Source organism: Linepithema humile, chromosome 3 (genome assembly GCF_040581485.1).
Source record: "Linepithema humile isolate Giens D197 chromosome 3, Lhum_UNIL_v1.0, whole genome shotgun sequence".
Lineage (NCBI taxonomy): Eukaryota > Metazoa > Arthropoda > Insecta > Hymenoptera > Formicidae > Linepithema > Linepithema humile.
The window spans coordinates 9,019,209-9,044,982 of NC_090130.1; the positions used below are offsets into that span (position 1 = coordinate 9,019,209).

At 33.5% G+C, this 25,774-nt stretch overlaps 3 protein-coding genes across 10 annotated transcripts in view; 2 read left to right on the forward strand and 1 right to left on the reverse strand.

The window, feature by feature from the left end:
• The first annotated feature begins 241 nt into the window (after nt 1–241).
• Nucleotides 242–1,755, forward strand: ATPsynCF6 (ATP synthase, coupling factor 6). Of its 2 annotated transcripts, none has more exons than XM_012376822.2 (4): nt 242–401; nt 778–926; nt 1,324–1,454; nt 1,601–1,755. In XM_012376822.2, exons 2-4 carry the CDS (start codon nt 784–786, stop codon nt 1,630–1,632), a joined length of 306 nt encoding a protein of 101 aa, XP_012232245.1. In that variant the 5' UTR covers nt 242–401; nt 778–783; the 3' UTR covers nt 1,633–1,755. The 2 variants fall into 2 exon arrangements, with proteins under 2 accessions (XP_012232245.1, XP_012232246.1); XM_012376823.2 differs by lacking the exon at nt 242–401 and adding an exon at nt 414–558.
• Nucleotides 1,448–11,377, reverse strand: PolE1 (DNA polymerase epsilon catalytic subunit 1). Of its 2 annotated transcripts, XM_067351101.1 has the most exons (18): nt 10,118–11,377; nt 9,901–10,021; nt 9,612–9,830; nt 9,262–9,485; nt 8,913–9,153; nt 8,488–8,804; nt 8,166–8,412; nt 7,527–8,079; nt 6,978–7,419; nt 6,612–6,849; nt 3,958–6,543; nt 3,676–3,839; nt 3,323–3,611; nt 3,121–3,213; nt 2,744–3,006; nt 2,534–2,666; nt 2,240–2,451; nt 1,448–2,171 (listed from the first exon to the last, which is right to left on the reverse strand). In XM_067351101.1, the coding sequence occupies exons 1-18, from the start codon at nt 10,198–10,200 to the stop codon at nt 1,868–1,870; spliced, it is 6,729 nt and encodes a 2,242-aa protein (XP_067207202.1). In that variant the 5' UTR covers nt 10,201–11,377; the 3' UTR covers nt 1,448–1,867. The 2 variants fall into 2 exon arrangements, with proteins under 2 accessions (XP_067207202.1, XP_067207203.1); XM_067351102.1 differs by lacking the exons at nt 9,901–10,021; nt 10,118–11,377 and having other exon boundaries at nt 9,262–9,343; nt 9,612–9,750.
• Nucleotides 11,378–11,498: 121 nt separating this feature from the next.
• Nucleotides 11,499–25,774, forward strand: part of LOC105669427 (uncharacterized) — a 36,215-nt gene continuing 21,939 nt past the window's right edge. For 2 of the 6 annotated variants that reach the window (XR_010889042.1, XM_067351133.1), the window contains exon 1: nt 21,107–21,722. Coding sequence is in view for 3 of the 6 variants with exons in the window: in XM_067351133.1 (XP_067207234.1) it covers nt 21,532–21,722 (191 nt within the window). In the remaining 3 variants the exon portion in view is untranslated. Of the gene's footprint in view, nt 11,629–20,355; nt 20,514–21,063; nt 21,723–25,774 lie in introns of those variants that run through there. The other 4 variants (XM_067351130.1, XM_067351128.1, XM_067351127.1 and 1 more) reach the window with 4 other exon arrangements.

Sequence of the window (25,774 nt, forward strand, 5' to 3'; positions counted from 1 at the left end):
TATTACGCAATTTCCAGTGCTATCAATATTTTACAAAATAAAAGTATTTTTTCGATAAAAACTCAAAGCATTTCTATATTAAAGGAGCGAGAGAGAAAACACTAAAGCGTGCGAGAGAGACAGCTACTGTTTGTCGATGAGATCATCATTGCCCCTCTTGCCGTTCGCCCCGCTCAGCATTTGCGTCTCTTGCCGCTCGTCCCTCTTTGCGCGTGAGGTAACCTTCTCTCTATAGATCTTGGTATGTGACGGCATCCTTATGAAATTTATTCGCAATTCCACATCTTTAATAATATTTAGTTCATGTCTAGAGCATTTGCGACGTCTGTTCGTTCTTGGTTCTTCTGATTATTCTGTGATCAAAATATTAGGTTATACGCGACTCAACGCTGACATAAGAAGTAAATTTGTTATATTAAATATTTATTGATATATACATAATATAATATCATCAACATTATTGCAATTGGTTTATTTATAACTAAAACAAGTGTTTTAATCTGTGTATGTCACTCATTTTAAACTGAGCTAACCAACAAATATCATTGCGTTTATTACGTAAGAGAAATTTAACGAATAATAAAATTTTATTTTTGTTTTAACAAAATTTGATATTTAACACAAATAATTCTCAATTTAATAATAATCACCTACATTTTTCAATAAAAAAGTTACTTAAATAGAAATTTGTAGCGTGCAATATATACAGGAGAAATTATCCTTATTGACAGTTATATAAAATAATCTTTAAAAATTATATATAATTTCTTTTTTTAGGCCATCATGCTGAGGTCACGTTTCATCGTTAGTTTGCCAAAAACTATCAAACGTAGCATCAACACCAATATTCCAGCTTCACAGAAAGCCAGTGACCCCATACAGCAGCTCTTCCTTGATAAAATCCGCGACTACAAATCCAAGAGCGTGTAAGTGCATTTTTTTTAGACAATTATATATTGTAATTTTTTATTATATTTTGTTTCTACTCTACAAGCTAATGTTATTATATTTTCAAAATCTGATTAGAAGTCGTTTTATTTTGTAAGAATGCAAACTATATTTTTAGTTATAATCTTGCAAAAGCAGTATTAGAGTAATAATTAATTGCACTTGATATGTTATATGCAAATATATTATACTTTCAATTAAAATTTAAGATAAAAAAAGAAAAGTAAATAATTGATATAAAATCAGAGCATGGATATAACTTAAATTTATTAAAATATAATTAATGCTTTTGCAATTATCTTTATCTTAATCGTTACAAAGTAATAGATTAAAATAAATAACTTAATGCTATAAAAATATTCTTTTCAATTTAAGATCTGGAAAATTAGTTGATGCCAGTCCAGAAATTATAAAGGAACGGGAGTCCGAAATAGAAAAACTTAACACACAATATGGCGGTGGTAAAGGAGTGGACATGACACAATTTCCTCAATTTAAATTTGATGGTACGTAATTTTTATTTCTATCTTTTAGGTACAACTACGCACTTGTAAATTCAAACTTTATTATAAAGGTTTTACTTTTACTCAAATATATGAGCATACGTATATAGAATTAAAATGATGCTATAGTTATTACCTTTGTGTTTTAGATCCACCTGTGGACACGGGTCTTGATAAGTAAAATTGAGTAAAAAGTTAATGTCGATGTGTATCATAGAATCTTCATGTACTGACGGTTGAATTATTAAATATTAAGTAATCGTAAAAGTCATCCAAAAATATATTATACTACAGTTATGTATTATTTCAGTCTCTTTCATTAACCTGATATAATTCAAATCAAATGAAAGAAATTAATGAATTTAGTTGATGTAACATCATAAGAATTATTCTTGAATTATTATTCTATTTTATTACTAACTTGCGAAGAGTTTTGTATTGTCCACTATCTCCGCCAAAAGATTCATTTTACATTTGTTGGCTATTGATTTACATATATTTGTAAACGTTGTGATCTCGTCATACGGGATTAAATTATCGTACTCGCCCGAGCAAGAGCACAGCAGGTTCATATTTTCTCGCTTAATTTCCTTGCACTTTCGACATTGTTGATCTTGCAATATATAACCCATGCTTTTGCGGTTTAATTTATCAATTAATAAAAATTCTATTTCCGTATTATCGTAAGAAGTATCACAGAAAGGACATTTCCACATGTGCCTGTAACAATGTGATAATGCAACAGATGCCTTTTTATTCCAATTGTGTTAACTACGCATCTAACGTACCTGTTATTTTCAATTGTGTAATGTTGATCTTTACAAAGATCAATATCTCTCGTGTGATTACACGCTTTGCATATAATTTCCGGTAGAATGAGAGAGATGCATGGTTCCTTCCACTCGACATTATCGCCGTAGCTGCCAACTCCAATCAGCCGTAATAGATTTGCTTTCAAGTCAAAAACTTCATGTTCTACAACTTTGTCCAGAGATAAAACCTGAAATTTTCCAAATCTTCGATATCTTGGACGGCGATTTTACCTGAAGTATTTAATAAGTGAACGACAATCATGTCCTTACCTTGCATATTGCTTTGATTAATTCAAGAGCGGGGTTAATCTTTATACTTTCTTTTCCACCCATATCCAAATTGGGATATTCTTTGAGCGTTAATGTTTTTTCTGGCAAATTCCGATGTATCTTTTGCGCTATTCTGAAAATACAAAAATTTAGAAATCGTTAAAATTATTGACCTAATTTTGTGACAAATTGCAAAATTCATGAATATACTTGAATAATTTTTGGGACATTTCTCCTGATATTAATTTCTTCGCAAACTCCGCCGTATTTTCCAATGCGCCTAAACCAAGCGGTCCTACAACCGACTGACTTTGGCTCTGTCTTCTCGGCCTTACAGTATTATTCGTTTCAGTCTCCATCATACACTGATACACTGCGTTTATATATCCTGCTGTCACAGCATTGAAACTCGCTTGGCATCCCGCTTCTTGTGGCAGGCACTCCATCAAGCTCCAATTCATTACTATTTGAGGCTAAACAAAAATAAAGTAATCATGAATAAGTATTCGGTGATGGAAAAAGTATATTAAATCGCAATAATTGATGGGATTTCTAAAAATAATTATAAAACTATTTATTTTATTTACCGTGTCATCAGTATCGTCTGCAGTATTCTCATTTTCTCTGGTATCATCGTTTCTATGCTTTGATAATTGCCCCTTAATACCAGCGTAATTGTGCTATTCAACAAGTTTCGTATTGAATTTATTACAGTAATTAGTAGATGGAAAAAAACGGAATATACATTAAAGAAATTAGTGTTATTTTACGTAAATAAGATCGACATACCAAGTCAAGCCATATTAGATATTCCCAACATTGATCGTACGTAATTTCGATACTGTGGAACAATTCCTTGTTCCTTATAGTTTGAACAACAAATTCTATGTAGCCTAAAGCATCGCTCACGGATCTCTTCTTTGTGCACACAATGACTTTGTTAAAATTTGCGAACACTATGATGCAACCTAATGTCTTGAACTCTGCTATCAATTGTATGAATAACTTTTTCATGTAAGTGTGTAGAGTGCGACGCAGAGCAGGATCGTAAAGCAAAGCATTCGAAGATCTCAGCCATCTGGAATCATACAAATATGTGTTTATATAACACAACGAGTGATATATCGAATAACATGACATACCGATAGAAGTGGATCAACTGATAATCTGCGAATACGTTTTTGTAAAGCGACACTTCGAGCAACCACGCATTCACCATGCTTCGCAATGTTTTAAACGCTGGGTTGCACAGAGTGATTTCGTCGTAGCTGGGAATAATTGTCGCGGTATCCCCCGTCGCTATATCCTGTCGAATTCAAATGCAAAATTGTCAATAAAAAGAAATATGCGCACATAAAAGATGCATCGTTAATTTAAAAAAAATATTTTCTCAAAACAAGTTTTGTTTAGGTGGCTGGACTTACCTGAACAGACGGACGCTGTTGATTGTGGAACGTCACAAACGTATTGGTTCCATCTACATCGTGAATATGGTAGTATTGCAACAGCGCGTTGATCGCCAAGCTTTCCACGTCCAGCTGCACGCATACGCTGGAATACGTGCCCGAGTTGTTCGCGGCGCAACTCGAACTTTCCTCAAAGTCCGTCAGCAGCCTGTTATCGTCGTTCTCGCTGCCGCCCAAGTCGGGTTTCTCCGTCGGCGAGCACCAGAGGACGAAATTGTTCCTCTGCAAGTGCCTGGCGTAGAACAGATCCGCGCCGAAGAGGGTGGGATCTATGGGTACGTTGCCGATAGGCGCGTGGAAGAAGCGGCATTGTTCTATCATCAGTTCGACGATCTGCTGGCTCTTCAGGTAGTGCCTGACCATCATCTTCGCCCCCACCTTCTGCCACTCCAACGTGCCGTACAGATTTTCCACGTCTCGCACGTGCGTGCTGACGAGAGGGAATTCATTCAGCAGCGGCATCTCGGTCGTCAGCGCCGTCCTGTCGAGAGCGGTTTGATTAATGATAATCGTGGCGCCGTGGCTCTCATTCTTGTACGTCGTCAAAGCCGTTTGCAGCGTGCGGCACACCTGCTGAAAGCTTGTTTCCGTCTGTATCGTGAACTGCATAGTTTTCGGCAATCTGCTTATCTTCTCCTCGCCGTTTTTCTCCAACGTCGCCTTGCGCTCCTGCGAGTACAACACATTCATGTTTGGCAGTTGATTGGAAGCCACCGAATCCAAGACGAATATGTGACTTTTCCTGCTGGCGTTCAAAAACAAGCCCCACAACGCCCTTTGACGATTCGAGCTCCAGTGGTGATAAAGAAAGATGTAGTTGATCGACTCGGCTCTTTTGAAGTAATGCTGGACGGCGATGCTCTTGAATTCCAGCTGATCCAAGGTGAAGGTGTCGGCGCCGTCCGCCATTCTACGCGCGGCACGCGGATCGACCGCGCACACGCATCCCAGTTGCATTATCGCTCGGAATTCCAACGACACCTGCGTCTCGTAGATCCCTTCGATTTCTGGTTTACTCAGATCCGCGAGGAGCTCCCGACTGTGCTCTTGGAACAGAGACTCCGGCAACGAGTACTGATACAAGTTGTACACCGGACGCGAACGCGGTAAAGACTTGAAGCTCTTCTTCCAGAGCGCATTGGGCCCCGGATCGGGCCTCGCTTTGCGCGCGTTCACGTAAAACACACGCGGTACCACGAGACGCACCTGGTGCAGTTGCGCGTCGACCAGTATCCACAGTCGAAACATGCCCGGCTCGCCGCTCTCCGACAGCTGAACAATCTGCCAAGGAGTCTCGAGCAATTTCCTCTGAGCGCGTCTCAGAAAGCCGGTCATAGTCGACGTGTTTGTGTTTCGTATAACTCCCCAGGGGATCCCGTCGCTCTCACCCGTTCGGCTTCTCTTCCGCCGATGCTGATCCCTCTGTCTGGCCTGAAAGGCCCATTTCTTCTTGTGAAACTCCAACCATTTCATCCTCTCCTCTCTCGTCGATCCCCTGGGAGGTGGTGAACCCAGAGCTTCCTTCCAACTTTTGGCTCTGATCACTTCGTCGTCCTCCGGACGCTGCCTTTTTCTTCTACTGACGATCGGAAGTGACGGATTCTTGCTGCTGGTTGACGGTACCGCGAGATCTTCGATATCGCGGGGCCCTCCGGCGTTCTGAGCAGTCGTCTCTCTAGCTGTTACGGCGAATATGTCCGTGATCTTCTTCTGACGATGAGACATATTCTTCTCTGACACTTTTTTAAGTAACCAAGGCGGATGCTGCACCCGGGGAACTGGATTCGGCAGGCCCTGCATCGCTGCCGGTATAGTGATTATCTTTTGAATAGCGCTCCCAAGTCGCTCGATGTAGTAGTTCCAGTCCAAGATGTCTCTTATGTCGTCGCTGTACAAAGTGGGATCTTTCAACCATTTTTTCAGATAATGCCTTCGAACGGCTGGTTCCGACTGGAAGATCGCCAACGGTATCGCGCGTTCGGTAACTGGCGCGCTTTGCGGTTTATTCGCTATAATGTATCTACAAGCGAGACCCGCGTCTTTGACCATCTCGTCGCCTAAGAATTCGGCTAATCTTTTAGCCGTGGAAATAGACGTTGATTTCTGAGCGCCGTAGTCTTCCAGCTTGCGCGACATAGATTTGTTCTCGGATATGAGTTCGAATAATTCAGAGTCGGGCATGTTCGCGCACTTGCTGTAAAGCAAATCCAACCAATAATCCGCATCCTTTGCAACCGAAGCGTAGCACTCTTCCAGCGTGTTGCCCTTCAAGAAAGATTCAAAAACGGAAGCCTGAAAGATTTTTATCAACTGCAGCTCACCCCTCCTTTTCACTTCGAATCCTTTCAGTTCGGCGAGCGAACCGTCGAAATTAAAAACCGCGTATCTCTTCTTCAATTTCTTTCCCTCTTCTTTGGCAGCCGGCAATACCATCGCCAGATACGGACCGTCGACTTCGAAAAATATGGAATTCTCATTTTTAATCTCGTACGTTAAATCATCTTTACTCACAAGCTCGTGATACACTTCATTGGTAAATTGATCCTGCATGAAAAAATCAACACATTGATTGAAAGAAAAAAAAAAAAATTTCTCTATTTAATTATACACACCTTCACCATGAAATTAAGAACCGCGTTCGGGTAAGAAATCGTAAATTTCGGTTTCTTTTCATGAGTTGTGTGAACTACAATTGAGTCTGGAAAAGATGCAGGCAATATGCACCATATACCGTCGGTATCCAGCTCGAGTGGGCGGCCGATCTGTTCTATAATTTCTCTAGCTTTCATGATAATGTGAGCTCCCGTGTAACATACAATCCCTCCCATTTCCATGCTGTGCCATCGTGCTCTGTAATTTTAATGCGTATAAAGAAAATTTTTATACAAATGTTTAAAGAAGAGAAAAAGTGTTCAACAAGGATGTAATAAAATCAATAAGATTCTTTATAATATTTAATGTTATATATTTCAACTTACCCTTTTCTCATTACGTAGCCATAGAAAGAATTGAGGATACATTTGTGAGCGAGTTGTAGAGAATCGTACAAAATTTCTCTATTCTTGGCAGATTTTATGTCACCCGCGTCGCCTTTCGCGACTGCCGATGCTACTTGTCGCTTGGCGACTTTAGTTAACGCTTTATATTCGTATCTTCTATCTCTAAATGCCCTCACGGTGTCTACATAAAACGAATTCTCCTTCTGACAGACTGTTTGCATTCTCTCTTCCATTCTGGTAATTTTGACTTTCTTGTAAGCTTTTTTGCAGTACTCTGTAAGCCTGTTTTTCTGAAATGCAGCTTGCTCCTTTGTTGTTAATTTGTGAAAAGCTCTCTTAGGACCGCCAGGGAATTGCGGTGGAAATTTTTCGGTCTCCAATTGTTGCTTTATTCTTTGATATTCACCCAAACTTGCAGCCACTGAAATATGTCGTGATGTATTTACATTTCAAATCGAAAAAAATAATAACTTATAGAAAATGACGACAAAAAAATGACTTGCAGTGTTATTTCGTATTAAAACTTACGATATTCGCCTCTCCACATCCACTTCATCTTTCTTTGGCAAAGAGCATCGGGTTTGTTGTAATCACATACTGCGCAATCCATTTCGTTCACTATCGCGGAAGGTTGTAATCTATTAGTCAAAATAATGTTCGGATACATAGCGCCTACGTCCAAGTGATAAATTACAGGGTTTTCCAATCTCAGTGGCTGATCTCTGAGTTCCCCCAATTTTCCTTTGACTTCGTTCACTATTTCATCAAAATTCGTAACCATCTCAAGTGGCACTTTCTCCTCTTCTTGTATCGTGTGTTTTAAGGCGTTTTCCACACCGCTGATTAATTCATTTACAGCGCTTGGTATAATTTTAAAGCGGCAAGGAATATCAGCTCTGAAAACGCCTGATTCTAAAGCTTCCACATGTCCGCCTACGTAAGTTTCTTGATCCAGCAAATGGCCATCTTTTGTCAATTTATTCAGCTCGGTTTCTTGTTTGTTAGGAAATATAATATTAGCTTCAAAAGCCTGTACCATGAGAAGCGATTCGCACAGTGTGCCGGATCCCTTTCTGAGTACCTAGAAAAGAATCAAAACGACCTTTTTAACAAAAACAAGTTAATAAACACACGTATGTACATAAGCGATGTATATTTTTTTCTTACTTCGTCGGGTTCCATAGGAATAATGGTACATAACGCAAATATGAAAGGATGAATGTACTTCTGGTAGAGATAAAATGTCGCTACAGCATCAGAGACGGAATAGTTTGCAAGTACTTCCGGTTCTTCTGATGCTAATCTGCACATGTCCTCAGGATCGAGCTCCACAGGATCATATCTCAATTTTGCTTTAGCAACAGCTTTCAAGTTTTGGGAGCCCACCGGGAGGTAAGAATCACGTCTTACCCAACTTTGTGCAAAAAACGTTGCGTGATAAAAATAATTGCATACAGTAATGTATTTTATTATATCTCAGAATATTTACCACAAACAATCCATATGCATAGCAGCTCTACTGACGTAAACATCATCACGGTTTTTAGAAAAACCAATCCTCTCTTTCATGTCCATATTATGTACAGCTGCTCGAGCTTCAACAAATGGCCAGTCGAAGAAATCACCGTTGTACGTTACAAATATATGCGGCCTTATTTCATTGATATGATCAAAAAACTTTGTTATTGCTGCTTTCTCATTAGGCTCATTAAACACTGTGAAGGGACCTTCAAATTCTGGTTTTGGTGTATATTCGAAATCTTGTATATCTGCAGAGACCAATTCTCTATTTGTTATCAAGTAGCCCTGTAATAAATATAAATTCCTTTCAATGACAGTAAAAGAATAACCATTTCACTTAAAAACTAAGATAAATGTAAGAGTTATTTATTTTACTTTAAAATAGGGGCATACCTGTCCATCTATCATGTATGATATCATCATAATTTGATCAAAACTAGAATCTGGAAACTTCAATGGCAGTTTTGTAGTTTCAATATCATATGCTAACACAATAGGCTCAGGTGGTTCAATCATGTCTTCTTTTCGCACAATAACAGGTGGTTCATTACCTCTGGTCTTTACAGAGTACCAAGTTCCACAAAATATGTTAGCATCTATAGACACTCGAATGTGATGAGGTACATCATATTCCCTAAATAATCATCATTAAATGTATGTGTAAAAATAAAAGATGCAAATTAAATAAATGTTCATAGAAATATCAATAAAAAAAGAGAAACAAAAAATAATGCATAATTACCTAATATCAAGAATGTTATCCATGTGATCTAAAATTTGCCTGTTATCTTGTTCAGTTGGTTGCAACGTAGTTGCTAGCATGTCTGTATAATAAGTATTACTCTTCTCTCGTTCCTTATTGACTTTAACAACACACATAATGTCGCGCTTAACTTTTATTAAATCAATTGTATTTGCAAACGAAAGTTTCAGATATTTTTGTTTCAAACCAATCAAATGATTAGGCTGGAATAATTAAAAAAAGAACAAATAAAAAGAATTGTATTTTCTTAAAAGAAGAAAAATATTAAAATACTTCAAAAAATATTAAGGAAAATTAAAAAAAAAAAACAATATATAAATATATCTTACCAAGTCAAGATCTTCTTTGTAAATAGTTTCAATTTTCACCAAAATTCCTGTATACTTCTTAGATAAAAACGTTGACACTTCTTCAAAGGTATTTTTACGACATAAAATGTAAAAATATGGTGAATATGGCAAGGATACTTTAAATCTCGTTGCATCTTCTTCTATGAAATAATAATCCACACCACTTAACATACGCTTATCATCTTCCACAATGTCAGTCTACAAAGAAGCATCAAAATGAATATCATATATACTGCTTGTGCAAAACATTATATTCCCATTTCTTTACCGCATGCATGTTTAGCAAAAATCCTATTCTCTCTCTTGAATCAGTAACTCTTCGAAATCCATACACACCATCAATCCTAATGTCCTCTTTGATTTCCAATAATCTTCCCAATGCATTTTCTCTGAAAAATTAAACAAAAAATTAGAGGAACATGTGATTAAGTCTAACAAGTGTAACGATAAAGTAAATATAACATATAATTTGAAAAATACTATACCCAGGAGCATTGGCCTCTTGATTTGGATTTCTTTTGTTATTCGCTTTGGGACGAAAAGCTCCCGTGTTTTGCAAAGTTTCCATATCGAAAATAAACAGCGAATTGCAACGGTATTTGTGTAATATATTATAAATAACTACTAATTCTGAATAAACACTAATAATTAAGTAACGTGAACAAAATCTCAACAGTTATAGATAAGTAAATAGCGTGTTTGTACAGGTTGTCATAGGCTGTCATTATTGCTCCTCTGCAGTCGAAACCCGCCTTTTTTGTATGATTTGGTTAGGTTAGGTTTACACGCGTCATGTGCTGCGCAGAGCGTTCTGCACATAACTTACATCTTTAGGGTGCTGTCCCATGACAGTCGGAACTTCGAAAAACAGAACAACCTTTTAGCCAAGATTTAGCCACCAAGAGTTTGACTCTCATAGGAACGTCGTCCCAGCTGAGAGGCCATTTTCAAAGGCTGGTAGAATTATGTCTGAAGATCGTAATAAGCTCTCGGGAAAACACTTGAGTCAGATATTATTTTTAAGCACTCTTGACATCAACTACTGGCATTTGGAATAATATTATATTATTAAGAGGATGCTGAAGTCATATTGTTACCGACCGAACTTCTAATTTTCTGGAAAGTATGGCATTTTTTATTGCTTTGATAGAATTACAAATCCTTTGGTGTAAGTAAAGTGCACATGCTAATCTTTCGGTGGATAGTGAAATTTAAACCAAAAAATAAAAAAAATTTTTGAAAATTTATCGACAATGTCACCTCAAAGAATTATATCTTTTATATCAAAATTATACTGCTTCAATCTGCAAAACAAGAGTGTGTGCCGAAGAAGAGCGTATGAAACTTTAATGGAAAACCAAAAAAATAGAGCTTAGAGACTTATTTTCAAAATGCCATACTTTTCCAGATTTATGCAAAGCATGCGTGCAATATAGAAGAAAATGGTAGAAAAGAGCTATAGATTAGTTCCGCGATTTTGGGATAGAGGCGCTATACAGTTCTCAGTGCTATCTGTCACAGTGTTGCGATATGGGACCGGTTGTATGCGCATGTGCGGCAATACGGCGTCAGTACAGTGTCTCATACAAATTAAACAAGGCACCGTTACCCCGTTACATTAAAAATATTTCTACATTTTTTGAAATTGATTGAAATTTTTTACTTCTTGGTTTTTTAGCTGCTGGCTCCGTAGATTCCATGCTTGTAAATAAATAAATCTTACCTTATTTGTAGTCACCAGACCTTCTCATGTCAAAACGTCCCGCCATACGGTCAACACATAACATATAACGGCACTGGATCTCCATCACCGCACATGCGCAGAGCCGCACATGCGCATACAACCGGTCCCATATCGCAACACTGATCTGTCATATACAGAATCTTTTAGGTTAGTTATGTGTGTTAGTTGTGCGTGTGTGTGTGTGTTTGTGTTATGTGCTACAAAACCCGGCTGAAAAAAATGGGTTGAAGGCACTCTGAAGGATAAAAAAGTGTATGTATTATACATAAATTTTGCAACATTTTTGCAAATATTTATATTATTTAGTTACATACGTTCATATTCTAATTTCTGTAAAATACTTTTATTCATGTGCTTCATGTGTTTATATTATATATATTATGTGCTCCATATTATGTATATTCACATCAAAGTATCTATGTAAAAAGTTAATATTATTTTGTATATTGTATATATTTTTATAATAAATGTATATGTCATATAACTTATTTATAAAGCATGAAATATAAAGGTATTTTTAGTTTCTTGTATGTATAACTTGTAAAAAAATTTGGATAAAAAAAACATTAATTTTGTGACTTGCAATAATCTGTTTCAATATATACTTCTTTTAAATACTTACAATTAGCCTTATTTTATGTGCGTTTACCTTGGTATCTAAAATACACATCAAAATGTAAAATTAATTTCTAGTTCAGTAGAAAAAAAAACATTGTAGTCTTACACCAGAGAGGAATGATAAAATATCATGTATATGTAATAACAAATAAATCACTTTTCCACTGACATTATACACAACTTTGCAGAAATAATTTTATTCTGTGAATTTTGAATGTGTGGTGCAGTTTAAAACACACAGTCGAAATATGTTTATATTTTTTAAATAATAGTTCTGATTTTTCATGAATCACAGTGGTTTTATAAAATGTTCAATTTTAACAGTTTTTATTAGACTGTACTTTAGACAATATTATATTTTGCCACTTCTCTCTGTTGTAAGACAAGAATGTTTCGTTTCTACTGTAATACAAATACATTTTCGATTTTGATACGTATTTTAAATACCAAGTTAATCACATAAAATAAGGCTAATTGTAAGTATTTAAAAGAAGCATATAATAAAACAGATTATTGCAAGTCGCAAAATTAATGTTGTTTCTTTTATCAAGATTATTTTACAAATAATAGACACAAAAAAATAAAAATATCTTTATATTTCATGCTTTAGAAATAAAAAATATGGCATATATCATACATTTATTGTAAAAAAAGTATACAAAATGATGTCAATTTCTTAGAAAGATATTTTGATATGAATATAGATAATATGGAGCATATAATATACATTATATATGTACATAGAGCATATGACGTAATAAAAGTATCTTACAATAAAGAATAAGACAAGCCAGAAGCGGTTTTCTCGTGGACTGGCATTAGAAAATTCTTATTCTTGTCTTCAAGCCAGAGGCGGTTTTCTCGTGGACTGGCATTAGAAAATTCTTATTCTTGTCTTCAAGCCAGAGGCGGCTTTCTTGTAGACTGGCAATATAGAATAAGACAAGCCAGAGGCGATCTAACGTCAGCTAACAATTTTTAATAAATATAGTCAGAGGCGATCTAACGTCAGCTGACCGTTTAGAAAAAAGACAGCTAAAGGCGATTTATTCGTGAACTGGCAAATTGTAAGAAATATAGTCAGAGGCGATCTATTGTGAGCTGACAATTTTAAATAAATATAGTCAGAGGCGATCTAACGTCAGCTGACAGTTTAGAAGAAAAAAATCTAAAGGTGATTTATTCGTGAACTGGCAAATTGTAAGAAATATTGTCAGAGGCGATCTATCGTGAGCTGACAATTTTTAATAAATATAGCCAGAGGCGATCTAACGTCAGCTGACAGTTTAGAAAAAAGAGAGCTAAAGGCGATTTATTCGTGGACTGGCAAATTGTAAGAAATATTGTCAGAAATGATCTAACGTCAGCTAACAATTTTTAATAAATATTGTCAGAGGCGATCTAACGTCAGCTGACCGTTTAGAAAAAAGAGAGCCAAAGACGATTTATTCGTGAACTGGCAGATTTTAAGAAATATTGTCATAGGCGATCTAACGTCAGCTGACAGATTTGAAGAAATACGTATTTATTTTAGTTAGCAATTTACTGCACGTGTGGTCTGTTTATATTTTATCAGATAATTTATAAGGTCATTTAACCTTTTTTCTCGCAATTAAAATTCTAGCGTATGGCTGAATGATGTACATACGAGACAAAATAGACTTATACAAGGTGTTTAATAGATATAAGTTAGATATGATAAAATATTTTATTTGAAAAATGTATGTATAATACTATATATCTAATTGGAAAAATATGTTATATGCTTTTCCTAAATTTATTCTTATGTAATTAATACAAAATAAATAAATAAGTTAATTAATTATTGAATACATACATATACATATTGAATATAGTTATCTTTATTTTGTATTTTATATAACTGAAATGATATATACTTCCATTATTTCAGTCATTATCATATAAAATACAAAATAAAGATAACTATTTATTGAATATATGTGTATATGTATATATTAATTAATTGATTAATTAGTTATTTAGTATTTACTACATAAGGATAAAAATAAGAAAAGTATATGACATTTTTCTTCAGTGATATATATAGTATTATATGTATATTTTTCATTTATTATTTTGTCATATTTAGTTTGTATTTATTTGACACCTTGTATACGCTTATGTTTTCTCGGACATTATATTGCAGCCTTGCAACGAAATTTCAGTCGAGGAAATAAGCGCAAGCATCGTTTGTTTACAAACTTCCGATGACACACGTACACAGACCACACGTCAGTGTAGTGAGTCACCACTACAAACAAATGCGTACACACGGACCTACGCGGCATAGGTCCGTAGGCTGCGCCGATAATGTCATTTCATTTTTAGTACCATCGAAATGATGGCGCTTTCGCGTCGGAGTTCGCCCGTCACTTCAGCATCCTCTTAATAAATATATTTTTAAGAATAGCATGTTAGTGATGAATCTTTTTTACCCGAACGTTGAGATCCTGATATGTATCAGCATTGAAAAATAAATATTTTAAATTGCAAATTGCTAAATTAAAAAAAAATCTGCCCAGATAGCACAATGATATTCTGAGGATATTCTCAGAATATCAATAGTCGTATATTGCAATATACTGAGAATATTCGTAGGATATCTAAGATATTCTGAGCATATTCTCAGTATATCCAAATGTCCGCTTTTTTAATATTCTCAGTATATCCTCGACATATCTTCAGTATATCCTCAGTATATCTTCAGAATATCCTCAGTATATACCCAGTATATCGACAATCTAATTTCAATACCTCGTAACTGAAACATCCAAATTTTACAAGAAACGTTTTATTTTTTATCAATTGATAAGTATCAAATTTAGAAAACGTATCAATTGATAGAAAACAAAATAAAATGTCTCCTGTTTTGGATTTTTCAGTTACGTGGTATTAGAATTAGAAGGTTGATATTTCGCACCGCCATTTCAAAAGGGATACAACTCCAAATTATTTTGTATTTTTAGTTATTTTTTTAGGTTAGGTTAGATATTTTTTAAAATAATTAGAATAAAATTTAAAGAAGCAAATATATATTTTATTTTGAATTTTTTTGGATTCTCTCCTTGGCATGTGCTAACCATCTTTTAATAGGCCCCGAGAATTCATCCTCAGTACAATTCTTGTATTTGCACCTCACCACGTCTGTAATTACAGTCTAAATTAATATTTATTCAATGGTACACTTCCTAGATAGGAAAATGTATGCATTTTGAGATCATATTGTACTCATATATCTCACAAACATGAGGACAAGAATAGACACAGATGCGGGCTCATATGCTGCTCAGAACGCAGACATGTCATGATATTCATAAAAGTGCACAAAAGAATGACATATGAGTACATGCATGAGGTTCAAGCTAATATTGCATTTTGTATGTCATATGTAGTTCAGAACATGACGACAATGTATGTTCACATTTATTGTGATTTATGAATTCATTTTACGATTATGTTTTTTTGATGTTTAGGTTAGATTAGGTTAGGTTATAATAAAATTAGATGTTTTCTTTTCGTTATTAAATATTAAATATATTCTATTTATTTTAATTGTACACTCAATATAAGCGCATTAGAGCGACATAAACACGTTTATAAAACAAAAATATTTATAAAACTGTCGAGTCCCACTCACTGCCGAGGACACATGTCACACTTTTAATTTCTCTTTACACAATTTTGATGGGCCGTTCAAGATGGTCCATGGCTTCACACATATATAATAAGACTAACTACAAAAAATGTACGAACCGTAGTATCAGAGGATGCGTTTCTTAAATCATAACCACGTTCGGAGAGCGTTTGTATATTAATTGTTCTTATCAACGCTTCTCTTTTTATGTACTAAATTATTTTTGTTATCTATTTTACACTGAAAATGGCTACATTCCTTGGCCGAAACGTATGTAACAATTTTTAATAAAATAAACTTTTGAGCAACTCGATCCGGCTCCTGCTCTATTAGCTTGATGTCAACACGATCATTATTTTAATAAGGAAAAGCAATATCCTAATATTATTTGTATTTTTATATTATTAATTATTATTAATATATATTAATCATTGAAAATTTTGTAATATTTATTAAAATATTATTTCATATTTAAAAATGTAAACACATAAAACACATTTTATCATGCAAAATGGGTCATGGAGATCATGCGCTTGAATTCTATAATAATGACGAAAATATTGAATGTACAAAATTTATAACACATAATAATTAATTATTGCAATCAGTTTGTGATTATCATGAGTTGACAATTTAACATCAATATGTGAGCTCACATTTTTCCTCATGTGCACGTTAACTTGTGCTCATGATATGTATCATCATAATATGATTACAAGAAATACATAATTTTGGGGTAAATATCTGAAGATTATGACGTAATGAAATCACATCATCAGGCATTGCTATCTGGGTTATTCAAATTTAAACTTTTTTTTTAGATTACAAACTAGACAAGATTATTCTTATAGATTTCTTATCACTGAAAATGAATCCGCTAATAAAATTGCCTTATCACGTCACATTTTTAAAATACTTGAGTTAAAAAGTATCCAAAAATGAAAGCTAAAGGTACCATTTTCGGCACCTTTAGATCCAATTTTCTCTAAAATGTGACGTGATAGAGCAATTTTATTAGTGGATTTGTTTTCAGCGACAAAAATCTATAAAAATTATCTTGTCTGGTTTATGGTCTAAATACTAAAACATAATTATATCTTTCTTAAAAAATTTTACAGAGTTATATTTATTTATTTTATTCACATAGCAATTTAAATATGTGTATTCTGATTATAAATAAAGATTAGAATTATAATTGCAATTTTTAAGTTAAGTTATGTTTTGATTGTGAAACATTGAAATATATACCATACTGGAACGAGCACGCCTTTGTTCTCGACTGGTCAGATGGAGATAGCTGTTCGGACCCGGATCTCTCTATCTAACCAACAGTCTCGGTCACGTGTTCACAGCTACTATTAGTCGAGAGTAGACGAGATAGAAAGAGAAATCCGGTACCGAGTCATTGCCTTGTCTGACCGTTTTGTCGAATGGAGGGGGTAGCCTGTGCGCCTTTCAGTATGGTATATATTTCAATGTTGTGAAATTAAAATAATATACATAACTAAAAGGTTTTCCTGATATTACTTACCATTAATTATAAATACAATTATTATAAATATAATTATATTAATATTTTAATTTTCACACGTTACATTTGGTTAGAAACACTTGGATACACTTGGTTAGAATGGATTGTAATCTTTATCAATTTATTGAACGCTAAATTATAGGCCGGTATTCATAGTCCGTTCTTATATTTAAGATTGTCTTAAATATTATCTTAAAATGCTATGAACCAATCAAAAAGCCATATTAGTATCTTAAGACGACGATGACGACGACTTAAGACGATCTTAAATATAAGAAATGACTAGGGGCAGTATTCATAGTCCGTTCTTATATTCAAAATCGTCTTAAGCACGGACTTATATTCGCTCTCTTCGTCAGACACAACCTATGTATGACGAAGAGAGCGAATATAAGTTCGTGCTTAAGACGATCTTGAATATAAAAACGGACTATGGGCGGTATTCATAGTCCGTTCTTATATTTAAAATCGTCTTAAGCACGGACTTATATTCGCTCTCTTCGTCACACATAGATTGTGTCTGACGAAGAGAGCGAATATAAGTTCGTGCTTAAGACGATCTTGAATATAAGAACGGACTATGAATACCGCCCTATGAATACCGGCCTATGAATACCGCCCATACAGCATTCGATATACCACCATCTATAGGAATATTACATAAAATGAATATTATATTTCAGATATGCTGAGGAGATTCTCAATATATCTGTAAACGGATATCATATTTTAGATATTCTGAGCATATTCTCAGTATATCTAACAATGGATATTGTATTTTAGATATTCTGAGCATGTTCTCAGTATATCTGAAAATGGATATTATATTTCAGATATTCTGAGGATATTCTGAAAATATTCTCGTATATTCTCCGTACATTTGTACATTTATAGAATATACTGAGAATATCATGTGCTATCTGGGTGCACGTAATAGTTAAATATGCATAAATTAAGGGCTGGTTGTTCAAACTTCTTGATCGGTTTATCCGTCAGTTATTTATTAATAAATATCAGTAATCTTATCAAATATTCTCAATAGTTGGAATACCAAGTAAAATTACATCTTGGTAATAACGATAGAGGTAATTTTACTTGGCATTCCAACCATTGAGTAAAGATTACTAATATTTATTAATAAATAACTGACGAATAAACCTACCAAGAAGTTGGAACAACCGGCCCTAAGTGAGAAATAAAAAGTAATGTTTTATATTTAAAAATTAAATGTAAATTAATATAAATATAAATAAATATAAATTAATATAAATATAAAAAATAAAAAAATCAAATCCTATTAATTGGATACGTAAAAAATATATCTTGAAATTAAAAATCAATTTTAATTCTAATATGTATCGACATTTATTGATAACGTCGATATTTCGATATTCTCAATATCGATATAACAAATTCAATATTTTTTGTGTCGATATAATAAATAACAATATGTATCGATACGAAATATCGATACATCCAATTCGATATCTCATTCCTAGCTTGAGTGAAAAGCATTTAAATGCTGATCCGTTTCAAGATCTATAGGCTTAGTTTACATCGATTGTTTAGTACGCGTACCAAATACTAAATCTGCTTCTGCGATAGGTATAAATCGTATAGTGTAAAATCTACACCAATCAAAGAAGCTGATTTAGTACTTGGTACGCGTACTAAACAATCGGTGTAAACTAAGCCATAGAAAGAAGGTTACCTCATTCGCAAAAAGGAACGAGTGGCAAGAAGGGCAATGATGATCTCATAGGCGGATAGAAGCTATAGATCTGTTCTTTATAGCTGAACTGGCTGCACTAGTTCAGAGTTTATTTTTCTCCTTCCAATATAGAGGGAAAAAAATAAACTCTGAACTAGTGTAGTCAGACAGCTACTGTTCGCAGATGAGATCACCATGCTCTCCCCTTCCTTCATCGTCTCTCGCCAACAACCGGTTTTATTGAGATAGTTTTCCACCAAGAAACACAAGCGACACAAAAGGTTTGTTTTTTATTTTTACACTGAACTGAACTAGAACTAAACTAAAACTAGGGAGTTTAAGCAAGGATTGAGAGTGCAGACTGAAAAAGTGCAAGAATAAAAAACACTGCAGTGCAAAAATAATGTGTGACAATATAATAAATAAAATAGTAGTATTAGAATTAATAGAATCTTCTGACGAAGATGATCATATTCCAATTACAATTTCACCATTGAAAATGCTTTTATTTGAAGACAATGGTAAAGATTGTTTTTTATATGCAGACTTTTAATATTGTAATGCGAAACATAACCTATCAACCAACTCATCAATAATTTATTTATCCTTTTACATACAAAAAGTATCAAAAAATCTACAATAAATGTGTAATAACCTGTTTCAAACAAAATTATAAAAATTAATACTGTCAGTAATATATTGTATATACCTACATTTAGATGTTAATTTAAATCGTTTTATTTATATATAAATATATAATATTATATATTAATAATATTATTATACGTTACAGTATAAAATTTTTTAACCTCAAAATTTAACGATACAGATTTATATATTTAAATTTTAAACATTATATTTTAAACATTATACATTAAAATATATTTATTTTTACAATTATACATTTATACAATTATACATTTTACAATTATTACATTATACAATAAAAGTTAAGTCTTGTTGTTAAGTTTTTTATTTACAAAAATTCTTACTTACAATTTCATACTTACAATTTAATTATCTATTTATGGCGCCTATTTCTTAGGCTGCTGTTCTTGCACTGCTTGCACTGGCTCTAGACCTAGTGCAATCAGTTCAGTGAACTATTACACTAAGTTCCGCTACACTGTCATAACGAACAGCGTCAGTAATACCAGTTCTGCAATAAAGAACGCTTCAGTGTACACTTTTTGAACTAGTGCAGCCAGTTCAGGAATAAAAAACAAACCTAAAATCGCACAGTGTTCGACATAATGGTAGTTTTCCACCAAAAGACACAAGCGACACAAAAGTATTATTCTCTCTGGTAGTTTTCCATCAAGATACACAAGCGACACAAAAGTATTATTCTCTCTGGTAGTTTTCCACCAAGAGACACAAGCGACACAAAAGTATTATTCTCTCTGTTGCTCATTGAATATCGAACAAAAACAGAGTGATACTTGTGTCGATTTGTGTCAACTTGTGTCCTTTGCTGGAAACATACTCTGTTGCTCATTGAATATCGAACAAAGACAGAGTGATACTTGTGTCGATTTGTGTCAACTTGTGTTCTTTGCTGGAAAACAACCAATGTTTTCCTACAACGACACAGCTCGACACAAATATACACAGCTAAAGAGGTGAGTCGAGGTGATTTGTGTTCAATTCATGGCTGCCAATTATTTGACAAACTTAGGGAAATATTATTTTATGTACCATTATATTTTATGTACTATATTATTTTATGAAAATTGTGAAGTTTAAAATTTATTTTTGTAAATTATACTTATTATGCAATTAAAGCAGATGTATGTACATATACATATGAGTAACATTTCAAGAAAAAATTCACTATAAGAACACTATAGAACGCCAACTATGGCTGTACTAAGAAATATAATGGCTGCGTTCCGTAAAGCGCATATGCGCGCATCTATCTATAGTATACGTTATGTATACTATAGATAGATGCGCGCATATGCGCTTTACGGAACGCAGCCAATGGGCGCGTTCAGCAGAACAAACCGCTTAGTAGCAATCGAACGTGATTGGTTCTTACTTTCAGAACCAACTAATTAACAGTCGAGATTCAGCGGAAAATCTACAACTGTTGAGTCTGCTGAACGCGGCCAATGTTTCAACAAGCGGCTTTACACAACTGTTTTGTGCCTGACACTGTGTCTATTTGTGTCTTATTGGTGGAAAACTACCTGAGATAACCTTCTCTCTATAGATCTTAGATCCGTTTTCGGCGGAGTGGGGGAACTTCGCCAGCAAACTTTACTACATGAAATTGTACCTTCATTGGGCCGCAGTGTTGTACAAATTTAGCAGCTTCTGAATCTGGCCCGTCTGGCAGCATTGTTTCCAGTGTACTTATATTTTAGTGGATTTTGGTGATGAGTTGTTCTGTGTGTTTTCCCGGTGGGAAGAGTGAGGATTGTTGCTGAAATTTACCGATTTGTTAAAAAGTTGAATAGAGTTCTAAGGAATTTTAACGTGGTAGTCAATAGGATCTAGAGGATTTGTGTCGAATAGCAGATTTTAAGCTGAAGATATTCCACTTTAAAAATAAAAAAGTATAACGTCCAGTGAAGTGAACATACCGGTTATAATATCTATATTCTCACGTGGTAACGTTCAATTAAAAAGACAAATATGTCTGTTAAGTATATTTTTCCAAACGAGATATTAGAAATAATTTTCAATTTCTGTGATGTATATACTTTATATCAGCTTAGTATAGTATGCAGACAATTTAATAGTGTGGCATGCGCTACATTAAATAAAAAAAGTCAACATTTATTTGTCAGCATCACAAATCAGAAACGGAAAAAATTTTATGAACGGTAAGTTAAATAAAGCTTAATCTATAATTATATTGCAACTTATTCTAGAACAGTACTCGGAATTAGTTGAGTATTTTAGCAGATTTTTGTGGTTGACACCTCTTTCCTTTTACTTATGAAAGATTCATACTGTGTCCAATGTCCAATATTGAAACTTGTTTTCTAGACCAGGCCTGGCCAAAAGCTTGCTCGCGAGCAGCCTTCAAAGTCCGCTGGATGGGGATTCTAAGCTTTAGAACAAAAGATAGCGAACAAACAAAAGTGAGGACGGCGAGATAGTGGAGGCCGAGTCCCCATCCAGCGGACTTTGAAGGCTGCTCGCGAGCAAGCTTTTGGCCAGGCCTGTTCTAGACGATAAAATATCTTTAACTAGAATTTCTAGACATTGTACGCAGTATGAATCCAAGATCTATAGAGAGAAGGTTGAATAGCCTTAAAATATTATTATACATCTTAAAATATTATAGAGCAATGAAGGCTATTTTATAGCAACGCTAAGTTTTTTGCAAAATTTTGTAATATTTTTTTATTTTGATTAAATTTGAAAAATTTTTTTATTTAACTAGATACAGATATAAAAAAAATAACTAGATACAGATGCAATTATTTTAAAAAGTATACTTAAAAAGAATTAACTAGATATAAACATAAATATCATTTTTAAATAAATAATTAGATATACATGCAACTTTTTGTGAAAGGTTCTTTATTTAAACTTGGCGTCATTTTCTGATATCACCTCTTTTATAGACAGAATATGTAGCAAATTTTTATTTAATATATACAACTTTTTTTAAAAGTACAATTTTTTTGGAAAGGTTTTTTATAATAAATATATATAATTTTTTTAAAAAGATTCTTTTATAATATATTTTTGGAAATACAATCTTTTTGGAAAGTTTTTTATATATACAACTTTTTTTGGAAAGATTTTTTGTGAGAAAAACTTTTTTTTAATATATTTTTGAAAGTACAGTTCTTTGAAAAGTACAGTACAATACAGTTCATTTTTTATGAGGAAAACTTTTTTTAAAAAAACAATTTTTTGGAAAGGTTTTTTTATGAGGAAAACTTTTTTTTAATATAACAAGGCGTGTACTTGGCGCCCTTTTTTTACCTTTTTTTAAAAAAAAGGTTTTTTTGTGAGATATCATTTCTTTTTTTAAGTAAAAATAATTTTAATAAATATGATTCTTTTTTTTTAGTAAAAATAATGGTAATAATATCCCACCATCACTCCCGTCATATTTTCAATACGACGATCCTCTTTTTGATTATAGAAATCTTAATTTATACAAACCTAATAATTTTTTTTTATAAGTTACAACATGTTTTATAAGAAAATTATTAGTGATCATAAAAAGAGTATAAAAAACCATCTGTATTTCTAAGTTATTGCGTGTTTTCATATATAAAAACAGATTACTTTTGATCAAATTTCTGTAAGAATGACAAAAACATCTTTAGCACCTCTAGGCCATTGTCTTTTTTTAATTAGCGTATCGTCAACTTCAATCCAAGTGTTAGACATTTCTTCTCTATAAACATTACATACCTGCCGATTCCACCAATGTGCACAAAGTACACTTTCTGTCCACTAACTACAGAATACTAACAAGGGAACGTTCACAAGTGTCCCCTCCCCCGATTTGATTCTCCTTGAAATATGTTGTAAAACATACAATTTGAGGAGACACGTATTTTTTTATAGCGGCCCTAACTCAAATTTAAGGGATCAAACACTCCTTTGAAAAAAAACGGTTTTTTTCTTTGTATGTAACTATCGCCAAAACCGTAGGAAATAAAAAAATATTTTAAATAGAAGTTGTATGGCTTGTAATAAACTTTATAACTGTGTAGTTAAATTTTCAAAAAATGAAATTTTTTTTAATTTACCCCCACCCCTTGTTATTATTTTTTCGAATTTCAAAATTTTTGTAATGACAAAAGTTGTAGCATTTTTTACGCTGAATTCAACCATATATGATTTTATTATGTTTCGAAATCACATCTTTCAAAAATGAGTCATCAGTATCACATTATATGCGTCGCGCTGCATGACCGTTTATACCGCACTTGTGTTGTGCATAGTCGCAAAATAAATATAAAAATGACATGTTATTATATATTTGAGAAAGAAAAGTTAACTAAAATTGTTGCTAAAGCATCCCTTCCACATTACATTTTTATAGATAATCGCTGCATTTCGTGCGCAGCGTGTTGTTATAAGCAAGTTAGCTATCAGCGCATATTACACTTTGAAGTTTTGCTTGCAGTGACCACGGAAAAATAATTTATGAAACGAAAACAGTGAATGAATCAATCTATTCAACATATATCTACCCTGACTCTACCTTCTTGGCCCGACTTGACTGAGAATGAAATAAAATATAAAATTCTGTACAGTTTACTCTTTTTCAATAATTTTAATATACTGTGATTCTACATGCTATTACATTCCACTAAATTACTACGATTTTTTTAAACTATGGTATATAAAATGTATATTATAAGTATAATTATAATATATATATAAATAAGCTTATATATATATATATAAAAGCTTATTTATTGTATCAATATATTATAATTATACTTATAATATACATTTTATATTTCAAGATTTTATATACCATAGTTTAAAAAAATCGTAATAATTTAATAGAATGTAATAGTATGTAGAATATATCGCAGTATATTAAAATTATTGAAAAAGAGTATGTACAGAATTTTATTCATTGTCAGTCAAGTCGGGCCAAGAGAGTAGAGTCAGGGTGGATATATGTTGAATAGATTGATTCATTCACTGTTTTCGTTTCATAAATTATTTTCTCGTGGTCACTGCAAGCAAAACTTCAAAGTGTAATATGCGCTGATAGCTAACTTGTATATGACAACGCGCTGCATACGAAATGCAGCGATTATCTATAAGAGTGTAATGTGGAAGGGATGCTTTAGCAACAATTTTAGTTAATTTTTCTTCCTTAAATATGTGATAACATGTCATTTTTATATTTATTTAACGACTATTGCGCAACACAAGTGCGGTATAAACAATGCGTCATGCAGCGCGACGCATATAATATGATACTGATGACTTATTTTTGAAAGATGCGATTTCGGAACATAATAAAATCATATATGGTTGAATTCAGCGTAAAAAATGCTACAACTTTTGTCATTACAAAAATTTTGAAATTCGAAAAAATAATACCAAGGGGTAAGAGTAAATTAAAAAAAATTACATTTTTTGAAAATTCAACTACACAGTTGTAAAGCCCATTACAAGCCATACAACTTCTACTTGAAACATTTTTTTATCTCTCCTACGGTTTTGGCGATAGTTACACACAAAAAAAAAACTCGTTTTTTTCAAAAGGGTGTTTCACCCTTTAAATTTGAGTTAGGGCCGCTATAAAAAAATACGTGTCTTCTCAAATTGTATGTTTTACAACATATTTCAAGGAGAATCAAATCGGGAGGGGACACTTGTGAACGTTCCCTTTATGAGTGTTGTCAGCATGTGTGTTGCTACACTTCTGCACTTCAAGACGAGAAAAATTTTTTTTGTAAAGAATACTATTATTTTGATATACACTATCTCTATTCGTCTCTACAACACGTTACATATACATTTTACGACCGATATTAATTATATCAATGTGATTAGTATCATCAAAGCTGCGAGCTGACAGGTCTGAGCGCCGCCATGTTGGAAAAGGACAGACATCTTTTAGAAAAAGAAAGGAAAGAAAAAAGACGCTCTTATGCGGGAATCGACATTTCACGGGATGTAGAAAAGGACAACCATGTCGCATTTTGATGCTTCTAGTTGACAAAGGAAAAACTTATATATTAGAGAAGGATGACGAACAGACGACGACGACGACGACGACGACGACCAAGACTTACATAGATTTCGGCATATTTCGACTTTGGCAAACTTTGGCAATTAATATATTTTTTTAGAAAGCATGTACAAAAAAAGTAAAGATACTTTTATTATGTAAATCGCATGTGCTCTATCGATTGAGCCTATTATAAATTCGATC